The sequence below is a fragment of the Columba livia genome, chromosome 21 (genome assembly GCF_036013475.1).
Source record: "Columba livia isolate bColLiv1 breed racing homer chromosome 21, bColLiv1.pat.W.v2, whole genome shotgun sequence".
NCBI classification, from domain to species: domain Eukaryota; kingdom Metazoa; phylum Chordata; class Aves; order Columbiformes; family Columbidae; genus Columba; species Columba livia.
In genome coordinates, this window is record NC_088622.1 from 3833404 (window position 1) to 3857765 (window position 24362).

Sequence of the window (24362 nt, forward strand, 5' to 3'; positions counted from 1 at the left end):
GGTTTGCTTTGTAAAACTGAAACTGTAAAACTCTTCTGAAACCCAATCTGGGGGATTAAAAGAACCACATGAAAAGGGATAAATATGACCTGGACATTTACTTCCTGTGCAGAAGTTCGCGGAACATGTGCCTCCCAGCCTGTCAGTGTGAAACAAGACCTTCTGCTCCTATTTTCAGAAGGAAGGGAAAAAAAATAGGGGAAGAAGAGACGAAGACAGGAAATTTTGTAAACTGACAACTCTTTTCTATCTCATGGCTGATGTCTGATACATTAGTTCCTTTACAGAGGCGCCTCATACACCTTAAAATCAGAAAGGTACACAACTAGTAATAAGAAACTCTGTATTAATAGGAAAACTATTGTTATTCATACTATATGGTAAAATTGGGTTTGATCCATTTTTAACTGGGAGTCAGTGGCAGAACTCCTTTGAATTTCAGTGGGAATAAGATCAGACCTCAAGATACGATGGACCAAGTCCAGGGATTCTCTGATGATGTACAGAAGAAACACATGGGTAGACAAACAGATCTTCAGTTAGTCAGAAAATGGCTCACTTTCAAACAAACGAATGCAAGATGTTTGTATCGGCGTTGCCCATTCCAAGTATTAAAACTCTTAGTTGAGTTCCAAAAAACGAACTTTACTTAAATATTATGAGATTGGAAAGAAAAAAATAAATCAGTTATGGATTCTCTGCATTTGTTTACAAGAATTTTTAATCTTTAAGAAGATATAACATTTTTTCTGGTTTTCTTTACTAATAGTAAACTTCTAGAAGCTTGATTTTTTTCAAACGAAGCTGACATCGTGATTTATTATAGTGTGAAGTCAGAAGATGACACTTCGGGGAAAGAAGCACATAAGAGCAGGCAACACATTAAAGACCTATTGTTCATAAAATAATGTTTCTGATCTCAAGTCCAAATACACGAATTGCAGAGGCCAAAATGCAATTTAATGTAAAATTTGGCATTGCCGTTCTGTTTTAGAAAGAAAAGAAAGTCTCTTTGTCCTGGTCAAGTTCCCTAGAAGCCAGATACATACTAATTTGGGATTAATGTTGGGGTTTTTTTCCCCCCACATGGATGATGCTGTTAAATTACACTGAATGTTTCCCAACAGTCAGAATTTGGAGAAACACAACTGCAATATGCAGGGAGCACAGCACTGAATGTGAAAGCAGACTTCCCCCACCAAATGTTGGACTCCGCACATGCAATGTTGTGGGGCACCTTCTTGCACCACTGGCTCGTAACTGCTGCAATAGCTGCACAGGCAGGATCCAGCGCAAATCTGGGTTTGAAATTCTCTGTACTTTGGGGTGCTTGAATCTGGAGTTTGTCAGTTTGGTCCCGCTGGTGTTTGAGTTTTTTGGTGTGTTTTGTTTGTTTAATTTTAGAATGATTGAGTCTGGATTGCTATTGATATTCTTGGATGATGCTCCATGTCCCCTGCATGAGATATAGCCACCCAATAACCCCGCACCATATATATGTTGTTTTCCAAATACTCTCTCATCTTAACTGGGTTTGATGTTCGAGATGGAAAGTTCATCTATTCTACTTGTAGCCTTGGTTGTCTAATTCCCATTGAAGCCTTTCACGACCTCTGTTATTGTGTAAAGCTGGTAAAAAATATCTTCTTTCTGTCTAGTCCTGGCCAAATCAAAAAAAAACCACAATGCTTTTATACTTTCAAGCCAGAATCAAGCAAATAAAACCAAAAAGATACGTTTCGAAGTCATTGTTCAATGGAGAAAGGCCAGTTCCCGAGTCCTTTCCAAATCAAAAGTGGACAGTTCCTCAGTCATTTCCAAGGCGGAAAGAGGCCATTTTATGAGGCAGAAAGCATCCATTTTCTGCGTCAGTCCTGAGCCAGAGAGGCGAGTGTCTGAGTCAGTTCCAGGGGGGAATGTCTGGCGCTTTTCCAAGCTTGGGAGTGTTGCTATCACAGCAATTGTTTGGTGATGCCATCCCAATAAAGCTTCATTATGGTGTTCCTCTTTCTATAAACTTCAGTGCCCTCCAGTGTCCCCAGCAATCACTTATCTAATATTAGGATATTAAAAAATATGGAAAGATTTTAAAGAGACTTATTAAAATGCAATTAGCAGCGTGTATGACTTAAGCAGTGAGATTATTTTAAAAAACGACTTGATTGTGTGGAATGCCACGCACCTTACAGAGATAATAAAGCTGCCAATCAAGTCCATTTTCAAATTAGGAAATTTTCATTCTTTTTTTACAGCCCCCTAAGTGAATATTAAAACTGATTATTAACCTCGGAGTGTAGCAGCGGCCCCTAAGCCTGCAAGCTCTAAAAGGGAGGTTTCATAACTGTTGGTAGCCGGGGCTTCATTCCCCATTCGGACTGAGATCTCTGCGCTTATTAAAGGGACAGTGCTCACCCTTGGAATATGGAAATCTAAAAACCCGGATGGGTCCCTTGTTTGAAAGGGGCAAAGCTCTAGATCTCGACATTGTAACTTGGGAGGCCAAACCAAACAGCTTGTAATGACCCTGCTTTGATATTGCACAGCGGAGTTTTGCCATAGTAAACTGCAGTTAAGACTGCCCCCGCATGTCCAATCTGAGAATCTCACCAATCTTTAAACTCCCTGGCACATAACCTTCGTTTTGTCCAAGTAAAAATGTGTAGATTAAATTAAAGTTTATGCGGGAACACCTACCTTTGTCATACTCAGATTGCTGTGTATAGATTCTCAGTGTATGTTATTCTTCTCGGATTATGTTATTACTTCCCTTGCTAAATGTAAGACCACGTCATTTACCTTGCCTTCTTTTTATTTATTTTTTGTCCTACCGAGAGAGAACCGAGTGTGACACTTCCTGCTATTTGACTTCGCTGGCATTTTTATTTCATCTATGAAAAGGATCTTTCTCTGAGAAATTAAGTCACATTACCCTGACAGGTTACTCCTTTTGCAGCTCTTTACTCTGCTGTCAAAGTGGATTTATTGATGCTTCCTGGATTTCTCTGCTCAAGCTTGCAGACTGGAAATGACGAATTCTCTGGAAGGCAGCGAGCTAATTCTTGACCTGAATGCTTTATTTTGGGATAAATGCAAAGATTCAAAGGGAGTTGCTTACGAGGTGGTAGTTGCTGATTCTGACTCCAAAGCAAGAGTATATTTCAGCATGTGCATAACTTCCAGTATATGCTTAAATTTACCTTTGCTGATCTCTTTGGGACCATGCACAGGCTCGAAGGTACGTGTGTAAGCATTTTATCATATTGGTGCTAGGCTGCAGGAATGAGTGCCCAGAAAATATCTGAACAGGGAGAATGTCACTGGGTTTGAAAGTATCTAGGACAGAAGTTATTTTACCAGCACATGTATCTCAGGCCTATAGCTCCCTCTGGAATCTAGCTATGGCACCTGGATCTACTTACGATTCGCATGGAAGCCATCCACACATCTTTTCAAAGTAAATAATCTGCCTGGGTCGGATAATGGGGGTTAGGAGAATGACAAATTGGGTTAATAAAATGTCAGCAAGAGCCAGTTTTAAGTCTGGAATGAGTCACGAGTGAAACAAGTTTAGTGGCCAGGGTTCACCCTTGATCTTGAATTGGTATTTGTCTACACCATTGAATAACCACAAGCGAACCAGTATAATTCAGCACAACTGACAACCCAGCATCAACAATACTGTTGGGTGGAAGAAGGTGAAAGGTTGGGTGGAGGCAGGGAAAGGTGTTCCTGCTTTTTTAGAGTCATGCTGAAGAAACAATATCCACAGAGATGGCATTGAACTTCCCAGGTCTCTGGGCTGAAAAGCTGCACCTCCAGCACACCAGATGTCTTGTTTGGCTACCGAAGTTGGCAACATGCCTCTCTTCTACTTCCCAGATCGGAGCAAGTATTTTAATGGCTCACCCATTAAGCTGGTCTGGGCAGGAAATGTATGGAGTAGTTCAGGCTGCTCATCAGGATGAACTGAATATCGGTGATATTTTAGGAGTCTGAAGGCTAGAAGGGAAAGATATGCAGTCAATCAGGATTGAGATACACCAGAAAAGACATATGGAGACTCGGGGAGGTGTACCCTCGGTGGATTAGCAGAATTGCATATTAGAGTTATTAAAATAACTGCTGTGTTCATTTTATGGTTTTGTTTTGGTTTCTTTTTTTTTAATTTCCATAAACAACTATTCACTGCTAAGCAAAGTTTATGATGATTGGAACTGCACTGGCAATGACAAAGGGAATTAAGGAGATGTAACGGACATAAAATCTTTGGGTTCATGAGATACTAAGTGTACGGTAATACCAGCACAGTAAATAACTCTGTTATTAACATATCCTAAAATTAGATCAAGCAAAAACAGCATTCACAAATACTGAGACAATTCCTGGCAGAGGAGAGATTACTGAAAAGGTTTGAGTAAGTGCTGTGAATGGGTGATTGCCAGGCTGAGAGCAAACTTCCCAAAGCATGAAGACTTTGTCCCAGAAGCTGCCTTGCGTTCCTTGATTAGGATCAGCATCAAGAAAAGCCTCACGGTGGGTGCTGGCAGAGCCAGACATGAAAAGAACAAGCTCTACCTAATGCCAAATCTTCCAGCTGCAGCTTTGACAGGCGGAATTGCCCTGTAAGTCTGTACTCCAGAAACTCACAGCACAGAGAGATCAAATGTAAAGCAGCGGGAAGTCTGATATGCAGCAATTCAAACATATTCGAATAACCAACTGAAACAATAGTGTTGCATTATTTGTAGCAGCTTATTGAGCAAGATAAGTTTGGATCCGAATATTCCTGAACATGGGAGAAGTGAATAATCAGATGACAGAGAGTTCGTTTCCATGTTCTTCTCCACTCCTAAAAAAAAAGACATGGAAAATCTGAAATAGAAATCAGGATTTTTCTTTATTGTTGGAAAAGGGAAAAAGGGAGAATATCTAAAGCACTCCTTCACTAGAAAAAGAAACACTTCCCAAACCTGGGATCATGTCACCCCCTCTGAGCTTTCCTAAGCCAAGCTGTGTTGCAGAATCCTCGCCTAACTCCTCTGGACTCCCCAGCTGCATCGCAGCAGTTCCCTCCAGGTGTCAGCCTTGCACTTTGCAGATTTTCTTCCCTCGGCCACATCTGGAGTCATGTGCTGGGTCCAGTGGAGGTTCCTGACAAGACATCATCAGAGAACTTAAAATATTAAATGTATTCCTTAATTTCATTTCAGGAAAAATGCTGAAGTGTCACAGTCCCACCAGGCCTCCCTCCAAACTGTAAAACTGATGCCATTGTGTAAGGGAGAGGATCAAAATGGGCCCATTAGCTTTCCACAGTATCTGCCAACAGAAGTGCGCACATCTGCCAGCCCAGAAACAGTTCAGGAGCCAGGACTTTCACTTAAGTTTTCTTTTTTTAGGATGCAATTGACACGACTGTCCTTTCTTTGGCCTTAATTCCTAACTACTTCCAACATACTAAAAGCTTCTGCTCTCCTCTACACTTCTGCACATAAATCAGAGCTACGCTGAGATTTTCTCAATTGGATCTCGCCGTGGCAGAGCCACTGGAAGCTGGGACGACGGCAGACGCGTGCAGGCACTCTGCTTTCTGGATTAAGCTTGTTGGCAGTGCTGTTGTTTGGTGTAGGACGAGCACTGTGGGAAAGGCAGCAAACAGAGATAAAGGACATTGTCAGGCACACTTGTGGCTCTAGGACTGGGCAGATAGCCAGGATGTCAGAAGTAAGATTCCCCTTAGGATGTTCCTTAGTTTATGATATCGCTCAGAATTGCTACAAATCTTTGGGCAGGTCAGATTTGGGATGTAGCCTTAAAAGTACATACCTGAGCAATAATGCATGAAATTGTAAAAATAGTGAAATCCTTTGACAGAGCAGGAAGGGAGTTGTGCAAAGACTGAGATATGTGGTGTGGGTGAGGGAAGTTCGCAAAAATACAGTGTTTGGTTCAGACGCAACTGTCTTTCCATTTCATGAGTAGAAATCAGTGTCTCAGCAGAGTCAGTTGACCTGGTGGGTTTTGAGGTGACATCCATGGATGAGAAACTGGGCTGAGTTCAGGTGTTTAGTTCTTGTAGCAGAGGCCACTGCAGAGCTTTTGGGTAGCAACAATTTTCAGTAACTAGTGAGCTGGAAAGGCTTCAAATAAAGGTTATCGATGGGTCCAAATGTCTGTGATCCATTAACCATCATAAGACAACCAGCAGACACAATAACGAATGGGGTTTTCCACAAGTCTTACAAAAAGTTTGATTGTGTCAAGATTTTTACCGCCGTTAGGAGAAAATCTGTCGTGAAAGCACAATTCTGGGTGTCAGGTGTCACCAGTTTTTCACCATGGACTTTCAGAATGACCTTGAGGAAACGGGCTTACCTCAATCCCTCAGGTTTCCAAACGGTCGCCTACAACATTAACTGGCCCGGGTTGGATTGATTGCATTATAAATGTAAGGGCACTAAAAAGACATGAGAAAACGCAGAAAGAGAAAGATAGAAGTCTATCACCTCTGGCAGCTTCAACTGCACAAAAAGTCCATTTAGTCACATCTGGTTGATCAGTAGCTCTCGCCACTCTCATCAAGAACGACTTTCTGTTCTATGAGCGTTAGTTCTCCCCTTTCCGTGGCTGTCAACTATTTCTCATGTAAAGGTCTTGCTCCTCTTTCAAAATTACCTGTATTAAGGCAAATTATGTGTTCTGTTCCTTTCCTTGTTGAAAGCCATTTACATGAAGAATCACAGAACTGAGATTATAGATACTGGGGGAGGGAATGCAGAAAGATAGCTAAGACTGGAAATTTGGGTGGGCCTCAATTTATGGTGGACAGCCAAAGAACAAATGTCTGATGTCATAGTAAATCATTTATATTGCAAATGATTTAAAATAATGAAAACCCATATGCATTAAATTTTGCCCTGTACATCCATTTGACATATTTTAAGTAGACAAAAGATAGATTTTACATAAATCTTCAGTAAATGTACTTTGAAAAAATATCACCAGGCAGTAAAACCTAGCCATTTTTAAACCAGTCTTTGTCTCATACTTGAGTTCCTGCTTCAGTCTGCATCATTCAAACCCAGCAAAAAAGTACCTTGGACTGTCTTCCCACCTTTTGAAAGGAAAAGAGAGAGAAGGAGAACTCGGACAAAACAGCTTTTGACTAGATCCTGCCACAGTTGTCCTGCACACTATTCCAGGGCTTACAGGAATAGTTGCTACATCTTACCCAAGCCACCTGTGGCTTTGTCTTTGAAGGAGTCTCCTTCCAACCTCCAGTGTAAATACCAATGTCTGTGTTCAGTATTTAGGATCTGACACAATTTTACACACTCGACGCCAGCTCTCCAGCACAGTTCCCAGCTCCCCACTCGGTGGATTTTGTCCTTTGGTTTATGACAATCTGTGCTGATGGAAGTTCACACTCTACTACGCTGGGAGTTATTACACAATCTAGCAAATTAAAAAACCAGTCTCTGAATCTCAGCTCCAATGCAGTGTAAGAGGCAACAAATTCCTTTGGAAGATGCCTGGCACATCTTCACCGGGAACCGAGCTCTGGGAACGGACTAGATACCTCTGAGAATCACGGGCAGAAATCTTCCCAGGCTCTGCTGTGGATGGTCCAGAAAGGCAAGGGAGGCAACTTGCAGACGGTTTGATGTGACTCTGCCAAACAAAACAGAATGAAGGTAGTTTTGCATTCTCTGTGTACAAGATGCAAACCTTCGACAGTTCCCACAGGTACCAATCAAACGAGAGGGTGGAGATATCAGATACTCCGCACTGTTATGCTTTGAACCGTGGTTCACAGCTTAGGAACAAAGGTAGCGGCGAGAACCCGCTGCCAGCAGCATCTACGGAGCTCAGAGGGGCCTTTGGCCACCATTCTTGGGTTTCTAATTACTACAACACATTTTTAGTTGCTAACAGAGCTCCCACCCAGACCCATTTGTCCAATGGGGGTTTGCGGAGCAGCGGCCAGGACACCACCGCACCTGGATGGCTGCTTCAGAGACATGCAAACCAATCAGCCCCACTCGCAGATAAGTTAATTGCCTGTTCTGATTTTTCTTGTCCCACTAACACTCAACATCTGTCTGGTGGTAAAACAAGTAGCAGCAGCAACTTTTTGTGGTGTGTCACTTAGGGAAATATGGCCAAAGGGGTTTTTTCCAAGCAGCTACTAGGGCTGAAAGGACCCAGACTGATGGGCACCGAGTCCTTCTGGATCTTTAAAAGAGCCAAACATGTAAAAAAATGATCTTAGTTTGATTGTGTTTGCTGAGAGATTAAAAAACACAGCGCCCGTTCTGAGCAGTTTTGGAAGAGTAAATAAGGACATGAACCGAAATGAACGTAGAAACTCTGCCTCTTTAAGAACCAGGACTAAACCATCTCCGGTGGATAAAAAATGGGATAATTGAAATCATGGCTTTATAGGAGCATGGGAAAATTGCCTGAGATATTTCAGGCACTCTAATGAAGTCGTAGATGCTGTTTCAAGTCAGGGGATTAGGAGGAGTGTCACTGTGAGAACCATGGACTAAGTGATCCTTCCAGGTACTTTACATGTGTGGAAGCTGCTTATTTTGTTTGAAGGAAGCTTTTCTCTAGTAGGCTGTTCCTAGGCTGTAGGCATTAGTAAATTTTTATGTTGCTAACTTGCTTGTTAGCTCTATTTATAGTAGGTATTTCTGGGAAGGGGAAGAAGTAATTATTGCAAATGTCGCTGTGGTTGGGGTGAAAGCTCCTAAAAAGGGAAAATGTAAGTATTGTAAAACACTACTTTTAGTGTGTGTGAATGTAGCTAGGAAAAAAATACTATTAATCTTGTTCCTTCAAGGGAACAGCACCTCTCTTTCTGATATAGCATCTGGCTATGTGGCTTTAAATTACAAAAAGAAATAAACAAACTGAATGGTGTCCTGCTCCTTCAGGCAGTGCTTTCAAGGTGGGCTTTATTGGATACATGTGGTAGAGCAAATTGTGCTTAGGTATGAGAGTAGGATAAGGCTGATGGAAAGAATGCAGACTACTTCAGGGCACAGTCCTGGGGATACGGTGATAACAGGCTTTGTTTGTTTGTTCTCTTGCTAAATGTTTTTAGAATGAGAACCAACACACAGGATCTAATGCGCCTACATTGCTCAGACTTTTCTGCGGAGAACACTTGTTTCATGTCCACAGAGGGAAAACCGTGATCATCCTCCTTATGCTCAGAATAAAGCAGGAAAAACTTGATTGGCAGGGGGGGAAATACTTCCACTGAGTAAGGGTGAGAGACATAGCCTACTAATTACTGGCAAAGTCAGGCCAGATCCTGACTACAGGGACATGTCACCATTTGTTAAATCCTCCTGCTTTTTACTGCTCTAACTAGCATTAGAAACAGGCTCCAGCACTCCATGCTTTTCAATGCCCACAGATGTGTGGGGTTTTTTGTCAAGAGGTTATATTTAGATGCCCATTGATGTCATTTTTCATCCCGAGTGCTTTTGGGAGGGTGAATGGATGATCATTACACTCAGTTTGCTTGTACCCATGAGCACAGTTAACCCAGAGCAGCAAACAGTTATTGTATTGCATTTTGCTTTGTGCCTGTGGGCACACTTAAGTCAGTATACGCAATGGCAAGTACCACGGTATTGCATTTGTCTGCACCCGTGGGCACCCCAAATTGCCAGTGGGAGGGAACTGGTGAATTAACTAGCTGTATGCCCACTGGTGTCGTTACTTCAAGAGCAATACTACTGTTAATTGCTTAACTCGCATCTAATCATAATGCAAAGGAGCAGAAAGAAAGCACTGCAAGGATCCCAGTTCTTACAGAAAATGGATAGTAATGTTTGTTTACTTCTAAGCTTGTTCGTTGCCAAAACTGAGGAACGAGCTCTTGGGGCAGAAGCCTCTGTTGTGAATAATTGCCCTTCTTTCCCTGTCTGTTTTACAGCCAGCAAGCTCATTGCTCTCTCCAAGCTTTTACCTGCATGAAATCTAGTTCGGGGTTGATGCTTACTCTGCTCATTAGCGAAATTACCACCAGATGCTTTGTTAGATAGAGGTCACTCTGGCTGAATGCCATGACAACCTCTTCAAATAGCATGATTGCTTAACTATAGCTTTGACTCCGAACGGTGCAGTAGGTAATTCTGACACGCTGCAATTACTGCTCAGTCCTCGCAGCGTGTTCAAACAACACTGACTACCTCAGCGCTGACTTGGCAACACCAGAACTGGGTTTGGGATGTCTATTGTGGATGACTAGAAAATGTAGGAATTTCAGGAGAACGCCTACACGGAGCATTAGCTTATCTTGTCAGCCTGTGTCTAGTCAGGTCCTCTCAGAACTCTGCTGAAAAATGGTAATTAAATGATAAGGCTGAGTCTGAAGTTACCTGGGCACAGATGGGCTGCGTTTCAGTGGTGCCGGGTGCCAACTTTTGCAACTAAGGAAATCTTAAGCCAGAGTCTTAGATACACAGTAGAATACATTAATGCAAGGGACTGGATTAGCCTTTGCTAGCAGTAGGGTCACCTTTCCTTACTTATTTTTATTTCTTTTTAGGAGACCGGTGCCAGGAAGGTCAAGCTGGATGGGCACTGGGAACACAGCGCACGTGTGGACTGGATGAGTGTCACAGAACAACAGATGAGGAGAAAAGAGAAGGAAGAAGGTGGGAGAATTATTTTCCTTCTAATAGTGTGGTACAGCGCACCGGTTGAGTCACAGAACGGAGCTGGTTAGAGCGAGCTCTGCCGCGCGCTGCAGGACTCCACAGCTCTGCTGATGACATCCCTGGGAGGGCTCCTGTTCATATCGATCTTGTAATGAAAACTGTTAGAGATGTCTCTGGTGCGACTTGCAACTAATGTGACTGATGGACCAGATCAGCTTATTATTAAAGTAGCAGAATAAAATAACATGGAGATGTGGAGTGGCAGTTATCCAGATACAAATGATTGATTAACAGCTACTAATTTATAGCTTTATAGCATTATCACTGCAAAATAAAAAGCGAGTGTTTATCTAGAGGGTTATGCTACTGAAAGCAGATGATTAACCTTGTAAAAGGAACCAGGCCAGGTGGAAAATACCATGTTGCTGCCGCTGTTGTTTTCCTCCTCTGTGCGATTCTTTCGCACACAGACTCGTGTGAGTTATGGGAGCAGAGAGGGCTCCGCACAGCAGCCCAGTGAGCGGCCCTTCCCGGGGCTGCAGCTTGGGAAAACCTTTGTACAGGCTCTGCTGCATAACTTTCTTTTTTGAGACAGAAAAGTGGCAGCAAGAATATGAGTTTCCCTCAGCCATAATGGCTTTGGAGTTCAGAAATTTATAATATTGTATAATGAGATTTAACCATTAAGTCTTTCCATTAAGTAAGGGGAAATGGGGCCTAGAGAGGATTAAGCCGTGTTATGGTAAACACTTACCGGGTATTAAAAGGACAGGGCTAGAACTGCTAGCTTTTAACTTCTAGCAATCCCACACAGTTGTTTTATACAGGGTCAGAGGACAGTGGCTGGAGAGGCAAAAAGCCCCCAAACATCTGTAAGAATTAATGAAGACATTGGTTCTGAGCGATGAGCCGATAGCTGGGGAAGGACGGGAGGGCGTCAGACAAACGCACTAAATACGAGATACAGAACTGAGCTGCCGTAAGCTGCCTGCGTTAGTCACCCTGGTTGATGGAGCTCTTCCCAGGCCCTCGGGGAACGCCTGCGGGAGATCTGCAGGTGGAGGCGTGTGGGATCAACCTTCCCACCCAGCGCAGAACCACGCGATGCCAGCCTTCACATGTCTCAGCCAGTATCGCTCATTGTGTCCCTTGGCAAGAGGGTTATAGCCTGGAAATACTTGCATTTTAAGGTTGATGTTGAGATACCGCAATGATCGCCATACTCACCATCTCTAATTTTGTCACCACGTTCTGTGAAAAAGGGACCTGAAAGTGCATATGGGGTCTCAAGCCCAACTGGAAGCTCTTGATACACCCAAAACCATTTCCAGCAGAGTTCTCCCTAGTGATATAGACCCCTCACCTTAGCTCAATAAGCTGCTCCGTTGCTTAGGACTCGTTGGAAAGAGTGTGGGGGTCTTGGTGGGGTTTGGCTGGTTGGTTTTTAACCTTGAGCGACAGCCGCTACCGGGACAGCGGGTCCTTCCCGCGGCCTGGCGCTGCCGCCCCGCCGCGCTGCGGGCTTGGGGCTCCGCCATTACCGTCATCGTTGACCGGGAACAGCCGCCCCCGCCCCGCAGCGTTCCGGGGGTCTGGCCCGGATGGGGCCGCCCGTCCGCAGGGGTGTCTGTGGGGATCCCGCCCCCACCGGGAGCCCCGCGGGCGCCGTGGCCGCCCCGGCACCACCCCTTCCCGGCAGCCCTCGCGCTCGCTTCGCGCAGGCGCGGGGAGGGCCGTACCACCGGCGCTGGGGGGGGAACGGAGCGGGGAGCGGTCCCTTCACCGGCTGCTGCCACCGTCCTATCCCGAGAACACGGGCTGCGGCCTCACCTATGCACGGGCAATGCGTGGCCGCAGTGCGGCCCGGACTCACCGCGTTCCCGCGGCCGGCCGCGTTCGGCGGCAACTCCTTCCTACCCCATGGAATGGTTCGCCCCGCGGCCCGGCCCGGCCTCTGAGGGGACGCCGCGGCCGCCATTTTGTGCGGCAGCGCGGGGCAGCGGGCGGTACGCGGCGGAGCCGGTGAGGGTCTCTGGGACACGCCGCTCCCTTCCCTGGCCGGTGAGCGGGGCGCGGCGGGCGCGCTCGGGGCCCACTAGGGCGCAGTAGGGCGCAGTAGGGCCGGGGCCGCCGGCGGTGACGGGCGTTGAGGTCATAGGCGCGGGCAGGCCCTGGCAGGCGCTGCGGCCGAGGGGGCCGTTCCCCCCCGCCCGACGCCGGTCCCGGCCCCGCTGGCGGAGGCCGCGGTAGTGCTGGGAGATCCCGCCGTTGCTGTGGGTCCCTCCGCGGGCTCTGGGCCGGGCCGAGGTGTTGTTTCGGTGTCTGTGGGTACGGCAGGGCCCGAGGCTTTACCGACAGCGAATAACGCATTTCGCTGTACCCCGGTGTGTAATAAACACAGATGGTTCGCGCGTTGAGGCTGGGAAGAGGAAAACCAAGTCAAGAGCAACCAGGTGATGGCTCACGCCCGCTTTTCCCCCCCTGTCCTGTACTTCAGTGACTCCCAGCGAAGATGTCGGAGTATATCCGGGTGACGGAGGACGAGAACGACGAGCCCATCGAGATCCCGTCGGAGGATGACGGCACCGTGCTGCTCTCCACCGTCACGGCGCAGTTCCCCGGGGCCTGTGGGCTGCGCTACCGCAACCCGGTGTCGCAGTGCATGCGGGGCGTGCGGCTGGTGGAGGGCATCCTGCACGCGCCCGAGGCCGGCTGGGGAAACCTGGTCTACGTGGTCAACTACCCCAAAGGTTTGTCTTCGTTCTGCGGCTCTGTGCAGTCGAGAGGCCCCTGCGAGTTGCTGATGGTTTCACGTGGCTCCAGTGTCACCGCTGAACCCTCCAATTTACACAAGTTCAGCAGTTTTATTCACGTATTTGGCCCCACTGAGTTTGCAGATGTGCAGTAATGTCTTGAACTCTCTACCCATATAAGCACTTTAATGACAGTCTTGCATTATCCTTGGGGAGGTCACAGCCCTATGTAGACCTTCTAAGACTGTGGTGTAATGGGATCTCTGTACTCACAGATGCTTCTCTTCAAGCCATGGTTTGGTCAGAGGTACCATTTAAAACAAATGATCACCCTGTCCCCCTCCCCAAAAAACAAGGGAAGAAAGTAAATTGCTAATGAAGTATTCATCTTAAAAATTCCTGTTTTCTCCGCGTGCTTATGGGACTGTGATTGTTACTGGATGATACCCTAGTAAATTAACTCAGTCAAATTGCATTTTGGAGGAGGACTTAAACGTAGACTATTCTCTCTTTGTGGACAGGTAGATATGGATTATAATAATAAGCTCCCAGCAGCTAGCATGTGTCTTTTGTAATCTGTACTTTTTATAATTATGATTTTATACCGTACAGTTCATAATCAGTGGAAACAAGTTGCAGAGTCAAGGTTGATGTCTAATGTATTCCTCTATATTCAGATAATAAGAGAAAAATGGATGAAACAGATGCATCATCAGCTGTGAAAGTGAAACGAGCAGTACAGAAGACTTCAGATTTAATAGTTTTGGGTCTTCCCTGGAAAACCACGGAACAAGACTTAAAGGAGTATTTCAGTACATTTGGAGAAGTTCTGATGGTGCAGGTAAAATCTTTGCAGCTCAAGTAGAAATGAGACTTCTCACAAAGCCACTAGAAACAAACAGAGCCACGTAACCTCACAGAAGATCTGAAGCTTGTGTGTCTTTTCCTCGGTTGCGTTTCATTGCAAGCTTTGTAGCTTGTGCAGGTACAGGTGGCCAGGGACGTTTGGGAGTGGCAATTCACGCAGATCAGCTTAATGGGTACAGTGTTCTCAAGCACTTTTTAATTTATATTACTGCTGTCACTCGTTGTAGCTGAATATGTGTGTGCTAAGGAATTGGAGATTGCTGTGATGGGAACGTTTACAACGTGCTAAACTCTCCAACGGAACTTTACTAAGTGAATCCAGTAACACCGCGCTCCTGTCCCTGCCTGTGCCCGCCTGTTTGTGACATGCGCGTCGTGCCGCACTTGCGCGCACAGGGCTCAAGGCAGCCTCATTTTAATTTGTAGGTGTCATAAGCCCCTGCTTTTACTATATCATATTATAGTAGTTTTTGTAAGAAGAGACAGGCAAATACAGTGAGATAATCAAAACTTTTTGTATACTTTTTCTGGTGATCTTAAGGTTAATGCAGATGACTGGTAAATAGCATGTCATTAAGTCACAAGTACAAGCATGCACTGTTTCTGTGATCTTTTTAAAAAAAGTCTGGTTTTGGTTTTTTTACTTAGGTGAAGAAGGATATTAAAACTGGCCACTCAAAAGGATTTGGGTTTGTTCGGTTTACGGATTATGAAACGCAGGTGAAAGTGATGTCTCAGCGGCACATGATAGATGGAAGATGGTGTGACTGTAAACTTCCCAATTCTAAGGTACTTCTGTATTCACCACTAGTTTTACCAAACACTCCAAAGTGCACTTTTTTAGCAGCTGTGTTAGGTGAGCAGTTGAATAGATGAATAATCCATTCTTGGATGTGGCTTTTCAGTCTGTGAATGGACAAGAGAGAGCAAGGGAGGTGGTGGGTGAGCAGGAAGTGAACGAGAAGCGTTGGGAAAATAGCTCATCATGTGGGGAGTTAAGTAGAGATGGAAATCTGAAAATAATGTGTTCTCACGTCCAGCAGTACCTGCCTAACTTGTCTGCTGCGTGAATACATGGAGAACAGAGCAGGTGGAATAACTAACCTATGGGAGATCAGAGTCCTTGAATTCAAAACAGAACCCGAAGCCTTGTCACTGTTCTGAATTGCTCCTGTGTTCATTTTCTTGTGACTCTTCTCCGTCTGCACCAAGGTGCACGTGTGTTCTGAACAGAGCTTTTTCAGTCTTTAATTTACGATCTCAAGCTTTCTTGATCTTCAGTCCTCAGAACAGGCTAGATTAATTCAAAGGGGCCTTTAGCAAAATGTAGCTCTGTTCTCAACGATAGTTGTGATTTTTATATATATATATATTTTTTTTTTTTTAAATAAATTTTTGTTTTTTTTCCTTTCTCTTAAATTCTCTCCAGCAAAGTCCCGACGAACCTTTGCGTAGCAGAAAAGTGTTTGTTGGGCGCTGCACTGAGGACATGACGGCAGATGAGCTCCAACAGTTCTTTGCCCAGTATGGAGAAGTGGTAGATGTCTTCATTCCTAAACCCTTCCGAGCTTTTGCTTTTGTTACGTTTGCAGATGATCAGGTACATCTTTAAATATTTAAACTTCATATTTAGACAGCCGAGGTTAATACTTGATGAAGCATTATTTCTGGAACTACACGTGGAATACTTGGTCCACGATCATGACAATCCCAGTGGTATTAGCTTGATTTGATTTATTGAGTTGTCTGAGGTTACACTTTGCAGATGCTGTTGTATAGACGGGTTTTTATACTGCACTCAGTGTAGTAAATATGAAGATAGAACACTTCAAATTGGATTAAGGATATGTATATGCTTCCTTTGCAGGTTAAATATCTGCTTAGAATCATGTGGGATATTTTTGTTTTGTACTACTAACATTGAACAAAAAGAAGTCCAACATACATTTAATCAATCCCTTATTTCTTATAGGTTGCCCAGTCTCTTTGTGGAGAGGACTTGATCATTAAAGGAATCAGCGTACATATATCCAATGCTGAACCTAAGCACAATAGCAATAGGCAGTTAGAGCGAGGTGGAAGATTTGGTGGTAACCCGGGAGGCTTTGGGAACCAAGGGGGGTTTGGCAACAGCCGAGGAGGTGGGGGAGGCCTGGGCAACAACCAGGGCAGCAACATGGGTGGAGGAATGAACTTCGGAGCCTTTAGCATCAACCCCGCCATGATGGCAGCGGCGCAGGCAGCGCTGCAGAGCAGCTGGGGGATGATGGGCATGCTGGCCAGCCAGCAGAACCAGTCGGGGCCCTCGGGAAACAACCAGCCGCAGGGCAACATGCAGCGAGAGCAGAACCAGGGCTTTAGTTCAGGAAATAACTCCTACGGCGGGTCCAACTCGGGGGCAGCCATAGGCTGGGGCTCAGCCTCGAACGCGGGCTCCAGCAGCGGGTTTAACGGAGGCTTTGGTTCAAGCATGGATTCCAAATCGTCAGGATGGGGAATGTAGACGCAGTGGGCTCTGATACTGACTCTATGGTGGGAAATCAAATTTTTCTAACACATGGTAAGTATACTGTAAATTACATATATACTAAAGTTTTCCGAATCACTTTGTTCAGTGTGCAGTATATTCAGCAGTATTTTTGACATTTTTCTTTTTTTAAAAAAAAAAAAAAGAAAAAAAAAGAAAAAGAAAGGTAAAAAGAATTTTCTAAGTTTTGTTACATATCTGGTTGGAATACGGAATGTTTGGAAGTGGACTGCTGTTTGCCCCATAGGTGAACTAACACTACAATCGATAGGAAAGGATTCTCCTGTAATACTCTGTCCCTTGTTTCCTGGCTACCTGAATTCTTTGCATGTTCAAAATGGAAACCATTGGTCAGAAACAGCATTCTCTCCCTCTTGTTTTTAATTTGATCCCACCATAAGACTCTCCAAGCGCCCCAGTTGGAGAACACGGTGTCGCTCTTGTTTTGTGTTCTATTTTTTTTTAACGCTGTCTCCCCTCCATACTAAAGTACGATATGAAGGCTTCATTTAATCTCCGCAGTTCATCTCATTTCAAATGTCTATGGAAGAAGCACTTCATTGAAAGCAGTGCTGTAAATATTCTGCCTTAGGAATACTTCTGTCTACATGCTTTCTCATCCAAGAATACTTCATCACACCGCACATGCTGCGTCTTAGACGGTGGGTGTTCCATTTTTATCCGCTACTCTTTATTTCATGGAGTCGTATCAACGCTATGAACGCAAGGCTGTGAGATGGAACCAGAAGGCTGTTTGAACTTTTGAAACCTTGTGTGGGATTGATGGTGGTGCCGAGGCATGAGAGGGCTGGTATGTGCGAGGTACAGGAGAGAGCGCGTGCGGAGACCTGGTGGTGCATTATGGATTTTATTTGACTTGGCGAGATGTCTCTCAATCCTGTGGCTTTGGTGAGAGAGTGTGCAGAGAGCAATGATGGCAAATAAAGTACGAGTGTTTCTTGCATTCAAAGGACATCCATATGTGGAAGACTTTAAGTGGGTTTTATACCTGGTTAATCGATTAGTTGAATGTGTTACGTGAAATGAATATTTGTATTTTTTTTCCCTTATGTCAACTGCTGTGAATGCTGTATGGTGTGTGTTGTGTTTTTTTTTCTGTTAATGATCTGTAAGTGTGGTAACGTGAATTGCCGCTGGTGGGGGTTGTGAGGAGAACATTGAGCTTGTGGTGAGCTTTGCGGTAGCTGCTGCAGCAGAGAGCACGGCGAGCTCAGTGTGCCTCGGGTGGAAGTTCCTCTGTCTGTAAGATACCCATAAGAATGCTGTTTGCTGCAGTTTCGTGTTTGGATGCTTTTTATAAGATTTGTCACTGTAGGAAATTCTTAAATAAAACTGATTTAAATAATATGTGTCTTTGTTTTGCAGCCCTGAATGCAAAGAATTCATAGCAGTTAATTAATTTTACACTTTTGAGATGAACTTCTGTAAAGCTCTTTTGCAGTAATTCGGTTTGTTTCAGATAAGCGCGCTCTAAAAGTCAGCAGCTCAAACGGAGCCACCACTCATCATGTACTGATACCTCACCCCCACCTTTACTCCACTCTAGTTTTGCACTGTTTAGTGAGCTGTATGTAGCTAAAATCCAGTTCCCCCGTTGGGGTGTCCGCACCTAGAAGGGTAAGCGCTTCCCTCCAGATTGCATCTGTACCAGGGAACGTTCCTCACATGTTCTTTGAGCAGTTCCTTGAAGTGGGGTGGGGAAAACAAACACTGTCAAGATGTGTTTCTGCACACAGCATCTCCTTGGGGACGTAGGTTTGTAACTTGTTCTTAGACTGGTCCACTAGTCCAAGTAGGGTTCTGCAACACACTCAGCCCAGGAGAGAGCCCGAAACTCAGGTTTAAAACTAGTCCCAGGAGACTTTCCAGCAGAACAAAGCACTAGTGAGCGTACATAGACTTGGACAAAGAGCAGGATGTTTTGGCAGAAACTGATGGGATTGTTTCCACTGGTGGGTAGTTGAGGAATCGGTAAATCTACTTGCGCTTGCAACCCCCTGAAGGTTGATGGGTATTTTTTATACACAATACTGCCCTGTACCTCTGAACATGGATATTTACAGTTTTTAACCTACTAAACTTTTCAAGTTAAATCTTCATTACCACATATTCCACTGAGGCATGTGAACAGAAGACCATTTAAACAGTGGATAAAACTGCACTAGTGTTAGTTTTCCATTTGCAGTACTAAGAAATCAGCTGGGTCTCACTGTACATCTAGAGGGGTTCTAAACACTCAGGCTGCAAAGTAATCCCACACTTGTTCATATCCCACTGCAAAAAGTTGCTGAGATTTTTTTTCTGCACCTAAGTCGGAATAATCTCCAAACTCTGTACCGTCTGTGAATTTTGCATTTTAGCACTTGCACTATTACCAGCTACTTCTGCTGAGTAACACTTAAATGGTTTTCTTGGACCTGCAAAGACTAACGGTGATCCCTGCAAGGAACTGCGTGGTAAGTTTTTGTAATTAGCATGGTTTTAATTCTGTTTAAACTGTCCAGGCGTAGGTTTCCACAGGCTGGCTGGCAGCACTGAGTTGTCTTTGCTAATTATTTCAGCCTTTCTTCACCCTCAGACAAAATCCCTGACAGTTTTAGAATAATTTCATTAGTATTTTCTAACTGCTTTGCGTACTCCAGTGTTTATGAGTGAGTGAATAAAATACTATTGAAAACATACTGAAGTGTTTGGAGTCTTCTTTGAAAAGATTTCAGTTTTCTAGAAAGTAAAATACTAATGATAGAATGTGAACTGCAAGAAAGAGGAAGTTGATGTAATTGTAAGGGGATATATATTGTAGGCAGAACTGATTAGTTCCAGGAATCTCTTGTCAGCTGAACATGTACTGAAATTATCAACCTGAATGGGAAAGCTTGTTCTTTATAAAACTGTTCAGAAAGCGTTTTAGCAGCTGCCAGCAGGAACTTGGTGCTTTCAGCGGGTGGGTGTTCGTTCAACAGCTGCAGCCTCACAACAAGCCACAGCTCTAAAAGCAAACACGTTTCCTCAGTCCGGAGGAGCCTTCTGGGCGCAGGTGCTGCAGCCACCCCATCTGCTTTTCCTGGTGAACACCCGGCTGTGATACTGGTACTAAGTAAGGCTTAGCTCCAGTCTAACCAACACAACGTCAAAGTTGACAAGATCATTTTTATAACCATGAGTGTCATTTTTGTCTGCCCAGGCATCTTCACAGCAAAATGAGCATTTGTCCAAAATCCCCGCTTTACTCCTCAAAGCTGAGGGGTTTCCTTGCTCACCTCCACGAGCAGCAGCTGTGGGATGGGAGCCCTGCTGTCACACACCCACCTCCTCACCTCCGGACCTGCGCCCCGCGGTTCCGCTCCTCCGCGTTCCACAAACTGCAAAACAATGAACGCAGCAATAAATGTTACACAGTTTAAGATTTGGACACTGAATTTTTAGGCTTGTATGGATTGAATTAAGTTAATGATTCTAAATGTAATTCCTAGATTGTTTTGGAGCGGTAAAATTGCTTGCAAATGAATATTTGATTTAAGAGCACCATTTTCATTAGTCAGTATTACGCAAATCCTTTGGAAAAGTTCTGTAATCAAGAGAGACAGTTTTGCTAAGGAATTTGGGCATCGAGAAGTGTATTTGTTCTGAATGTAAATTAAGGTAATTGGAATATATGGATATTCTAATCTAGAAGAGGAACAATTACGCTTTTACACTGAAATGTTTCTCCCAAAACTCAGCCTTGAATCTTGAGTAATTTGACGGAGTAGCTAATTTAGCAGTTCAAGCATCAAAGAAAGAAGCCTCAGCCACGCACTCTGCAATAAGGACGTTCAGTGACTCGTTCTGCAGTGTGGTTCCGTTTTCCTGTTAAACAATGCCAAGCGATTTAAAAGCAACAACAATTTAATCATTTAAGAAACTGTGTTCTCTGAAAGAGCTGGAATAAACGAGGGTTCAGCTTTTTACTCTCTTCAAGGGAAACAGTTTCTGGCGTTAACCTGAAATGCTAAACAGCAACAGGGAGCCCCGGGCAAGACCAAGGCGTGTTAAAAAGGTACATTTAACAGAGAAATATAAGGTCAATATTAATAACTCCAGGGAGTGCCGGTCACACTGTGCAGCCACATATTTAGTTTAGTATTCCCGTTTTAGTTCCCCAGAGAGACGCAGTAACGAAAGCACGTTAAAAGTTCTGCTACACTGATTTTGTGAAATCTTACGTAAAATCATTCTTTTCTTCCAACATAACGACAAGCAAATCTCTAAGCAGCAGCGTTCAAAGAGCAGCAGCACGGCCGTACACACAGACAGCCCCAGAAATGTGATTCTTTGGGGAGGATATCAAAGAAAGGACGTTTATTAACAAATTCAGTGTCCTGAATACACCTCGTAATTACAGTATGTGAGCAACAGAAATTGTTAATGAGAATGGCACCTACACATTTAATGGCCCAGCGGCCACCCAGCTGTGCTGCGCTGTGACCATGGGGTGGTGCTTCAGGACCGGGACATGCAAACCTGCACAGCATCAGAGAACAGAGTATTCCCCTTAACAGCCAAGAATTTGTTACTTACTGCTAAAGGCTCTGAGGGGAAAAGCCACCTTCTCTCTGCCCTTTCTCTGTGCTGTTTCATGGACACGGACCCGCAACTCCTGAGAATAAAAGGAGAAGCTGTGACTGTGATGCTCTCACGTCCAAGGTGTGTGGCGACCTGCACAGAGCCAGGCGCGCTGACAGGACTAGTCCGGAACGTCTGTTGCCTGAACACACACTCCTGACAAGCTGGGAAAATTGTACCCTAAAATAAAATCATATTCCTGGACCTGAGCTGAACTGCAGATCAGCTGGAGTTCTGGAGCTCTCTGAAAACCTCACTTCAGAAGGAACCTGCAAACAAACTGTCTTTCCTCCTTCCCCCATAAGGCTTAAGGAAGAACGAACTGATATTAATACAATGAGTCCCTGAACTTGAACGGTCCTTTCTTGCAGAGGTTAAAACGCCGGGCAGGTGGTCAGTGATGGCTCATCGCTCCGGTAGCTCCCGTGCGCCTTTTCTCCAAGCACCCAAAGCGCTACAAAATTCCCGGAAAGCGATAACTGGGTCCGTTTTATAGACAAGCAAACCGAATGGAAAAGATTTACCTGATTCCCCTGGCGTCACTGGTCTGCGATACGGGCAGAGGCTGTGAGGAAATCAGGTCATCACACAGACGTGTGCCTGCCTTTGGTTTTGGTGAATTGCTGGAAAGAGGGAGCTGCTGAAAAAAACACCAAAACAAAACCACATAAAACCAACCAAACAAAACCCACAAACAAACTGACTGAAGGGACAAGAAGAAATGAATGAGGAGAGATAAAGGGAGACGAACCTGTAAATTAACATGGTGAATCCCAGACAAAAGATGCAGTACAAGGACTGGGCCTGTCTCACGAAAGCTGGGATGAAATGCGCTAAACCTCACCTTATCTTAAGGACATCATGGGGCACAGCGCTCCTGGGGTGTCTCCACATGAAAGGTCTCCATCAGTTCCAGCGGGATCAGGAAGTGTCTCCCAGCTGTGTACGCAGCAGGAGCTGGGGGGGCACGATAGATAGTCAGTGTTGATAGATAGTGTTGGATAGTCAGGGCTGGTGATTCCTCCAATTCTTTCAGCAGAAACCTGACTCTGACAGTGGGCCAGGAAAACAACAAACCACAAAACCCCAAGAACTAAAAACCAAACACCCAAACAAACCAACGGAATATGATGATCATATTTGTAATAACTCAGTTCAGCCGTATGGGATACAGGTAGTGGATCTTCTTCTACACTAGTTTATCCGTTGCAGAAGGTTTCAGAGGACACGGGGCAAGCACCACTTCACACCGCCACAGCGCTGGAGGTCACAAATCAGTGTGACAGCGGGAAGCTCGGCAGAAACATTGTGAGGTGTTAAATTTGCAGGTTGTCTGCTGCACCAGCGGCTGCAGAGTGGCAGGGCAGCTATCAGCTCCTCAATTCCAGAAGCCTGTGAATGTAGCTCTTTCTTTTTAATGCCTTTGTTGCCAGACATTTAGAAATGTAATTGTATTCTCTGAGCAAAACCAGCTGTGCCTCTTGCCGGCACAATTGGAGCCACAAATGCTCCCTGCTGAAGAGAAGCAAGAAGGAACATCCACAAGCGCCCCGAGGATCTCTGCTTGTTGACAGCATCTGATGGCTGTGAAGTGGTGCTTTGATCAGCTGGGAACAAAGGCTTTATGATGTGCTGCTAAGCTGGATGAGCAATCCTTTAGTTGACGAGGAATGCTGGACCGGCTGATAACACCGGCATATTTTTGCACCACTGTGACACTGAATTAATTGTAAGAGGGAAATCGTTTGACTTTGAATTGTATCCTCAAACAGACCATGCTAACCTCTACCGACAAAAATGCCAGTTCCCAGTCACTAATTATGGATTATCACCTAAAACAGACCATACAGTTGAAGGTTGCCATTTTAATGGAAGGAGACAAAGCCGTGAATGAGAAAATGAACTTTATTGTCCCTTAACTAACCATAGACTTAGTTAGCCAAGTTTCTAAGTTCCTTTTTCTTCAGAGAATGAAACTTGCTTCCACCCTATACCCATTCAACAGCCCTACGTGCTGTGACGGGATGTATTCTGACACAAGTGTTTGCTTGGAAAGCAAAGCAGGAACGGGTAAAAGGATCATCTTTTACGTTTGTGTGGCTCTTGGCACAACTACAATACCACAACACAAGTAATGATGCACTTGGGTACCAAGCGTGTCTTTTAGCACAAGCTGTAAGTTGAGAACGATCTCTCCCTGCCCATCTTCCCAGAACGTGTGGAGCAGCCGCTTTTATTTGACACAAAGCAGTGACTGAGCAGCTCCGTGTGCTCTACTCCAAATTCACTGTCCGAGGTTTTCAAGCACAGCTGACAAATACACAGCGTACAAGAAGTTAATAAACACCTAGAAATGCCTATTCTGTTAAAACTGAGCCCTCTCCTGATTTTTAAAACCTCTTTGAAATGCCTCTCTTGGCCCAAAGCAGCAAGGAAAGCTTGACTGACTCACCTGGAGGGTCTGGCTGCCTCTGAACCCAGCCCAGGAGCTCAGTGCTGAGCACCAGCACAAATCTGCTGAGCTACAATGGGAATTACAGCTTTTCCTTTCATGCTGCACTTGTAGAGGATTATCAGCAAGTGGCTTTTTTCCTTAATTGTTATTACCTCATTCTTCCCAACTAAATGCACATTTCTGTAATTCCACTGATTGTGCCTCAAATTACAGAAGCATTTGATGGCTGTGGAGGAATAAAGCATGTTTTCCAGCACACTCGTCCCAGCTGCTGCAGGTGCCGTTTAAAATACTGCCAGTGACACAGTGTTCGCTTTACGGTCCCACTGTAACGCTCCCTTCCACCTCCTGCAACCCCAGGGTAGGAAACACCCCAAAACCTACTTGATATGCAGCTTCAGCAAGACGCTGCTCACAGCCACGTAAGCGCAAAGAAATCCGCTTCTCTTAAC

At 44.8% G+C, this 24362-nt stretch overlaps 2 protein-coding genes and 1 long non-coding RNA gene across 15 annotated transcripts in view; 1 reads left to right on the top strand and 2 right to left on the bottom strand.

Moving 5' to 3' along the window:
- LOC110355783 (uncharacterized) lies at positions 1 to 12403 on the bottom strand. 6 transcript variants are annotated; one of them, XR_010467417.1, is made up of 5 exons: positions 12046 to 12403; positions 4971 to 7671; positions 4576 to 4849; positions 3907 to 3999; positions 5 to 2053 (listed from the first exon to the last, which is right to left on the bottom strand). It is a non-coding gene; the product is annotated as an uncharacterized LOC110355783 (long non-coding RNA). The 6 variants fall into 6 exon arrangements; XR_010467415.1 differs by having other exon boundaries at positions 1 to 2053; positions 3907 to 4849; XR_010467418.1 differs by lacking the exon at positions 5 to 2053 and having other exon boundaries at positions 3551 to 4849; positions 4971 to 5151; positions 5827 to 7671; positions 12046 to 12402.
- TARDBP (TAR DNA binding protein) lies at positions 10579 to 18195 on the top strand. Of its 5 annotated transcripts, none has more exons than XR_010467413.1 (7): positions 12464 to 12704; positions 13180 to 13432; positions 14113 to 14276; positions 14951 to 15091; positions 15732 to 15902; positions 16275 to 16862; positions 17352 to 18195. XR_010467413.1 is itself a non-coding variant. In XM_065037542.1 (6 exons), the coding sequence occupies exons 2-6, from the start codon at positions 13195 to 13197 to the stop codon at positions 16803 to 16805; spliced, it is 1245 nt and encodes a 414-aa protein (XP_064893614.1). In that variant the 5' UTR covers positions 10579 to 10679; positions 13180 to 13194; the 3' UTR covers positions 16806 to 18195. The 5 variants fall into 5 exon arrangements, 3 of the variants coding, with proteins under 3 accessions (XP_064893614.1, XP_064893613.1, XP_064893612.1); XR_010467412.1 differs by having other exon boundaries at positions 12470 to 12743; XM_065037542.1 differs by lacking the exon at positions 12464 to 12704 and adding an exon at positions 10579 to 10679 and having other exon boundaries at positions 16275 to 18195.
- Positions 16948 to 24362, bottom strand: part of MASP2 (MBL associated serine protease 2) — a 22685-nt gene continuing 15270 nt past the window's right edge. For 2 of the 4 annotated variants that reach the window (XM_021281750.2, XM_021281752.2), the window contains 4 exons: positions 22300 to 22412; positions 21980 to 22095; positions 21411 to 21489; positions 16948 to 20212 (listed from right to left, as the gene is read on the bottom strand). In XM_021281750.2, the coding sequence (XP_021137425.2) occupies positions 22315 to 22412 (98 nt within the window). In that variant the 3' untranslated portion in view covers positions 16948 to 20212; positions 21411 to 21489; positions 21980 to 22095; positions 22300 to 22314. Of the gene's footprint in view, positions 20213 to 21410; positions 21490 to 21979; positions 22096 to 22299; positions 22413 to 22520; positions 23766 to 24362 lie in introns of those variants that run through there. The other 2 variants (XM_021281751.2, XM_065037545.1) reach the window with 2 other exon arrangements.

What these genes read in the sequence shown, in the direction of transcription:
- TARDBP (XM_065037542.1), top strand. Translation starts at nt 13,195, where the DNA reads ATGTCGGAGTATATCCGGGTGACGGAGGACGAGAACGACGAGCCCATC. An exon ending in CGTGGTCAACTACCCCAAAG is followed by an intron (nt 13,433 to 14,112) that starts GTTTGTCTTCGT and finishes CTCTATATTCAG; the next exon opens with ATAATAAGAGAAAAATGGAT. An exon ending in GAGAAGTTCTGATGGTGCAG is followed by an intron (nt 14,277 to 14,950) that starts GTAAAATCTTTG and finishes TTTTTTACTTAG; the next exon opens with GTGAAGAAGGATATTAAAAC.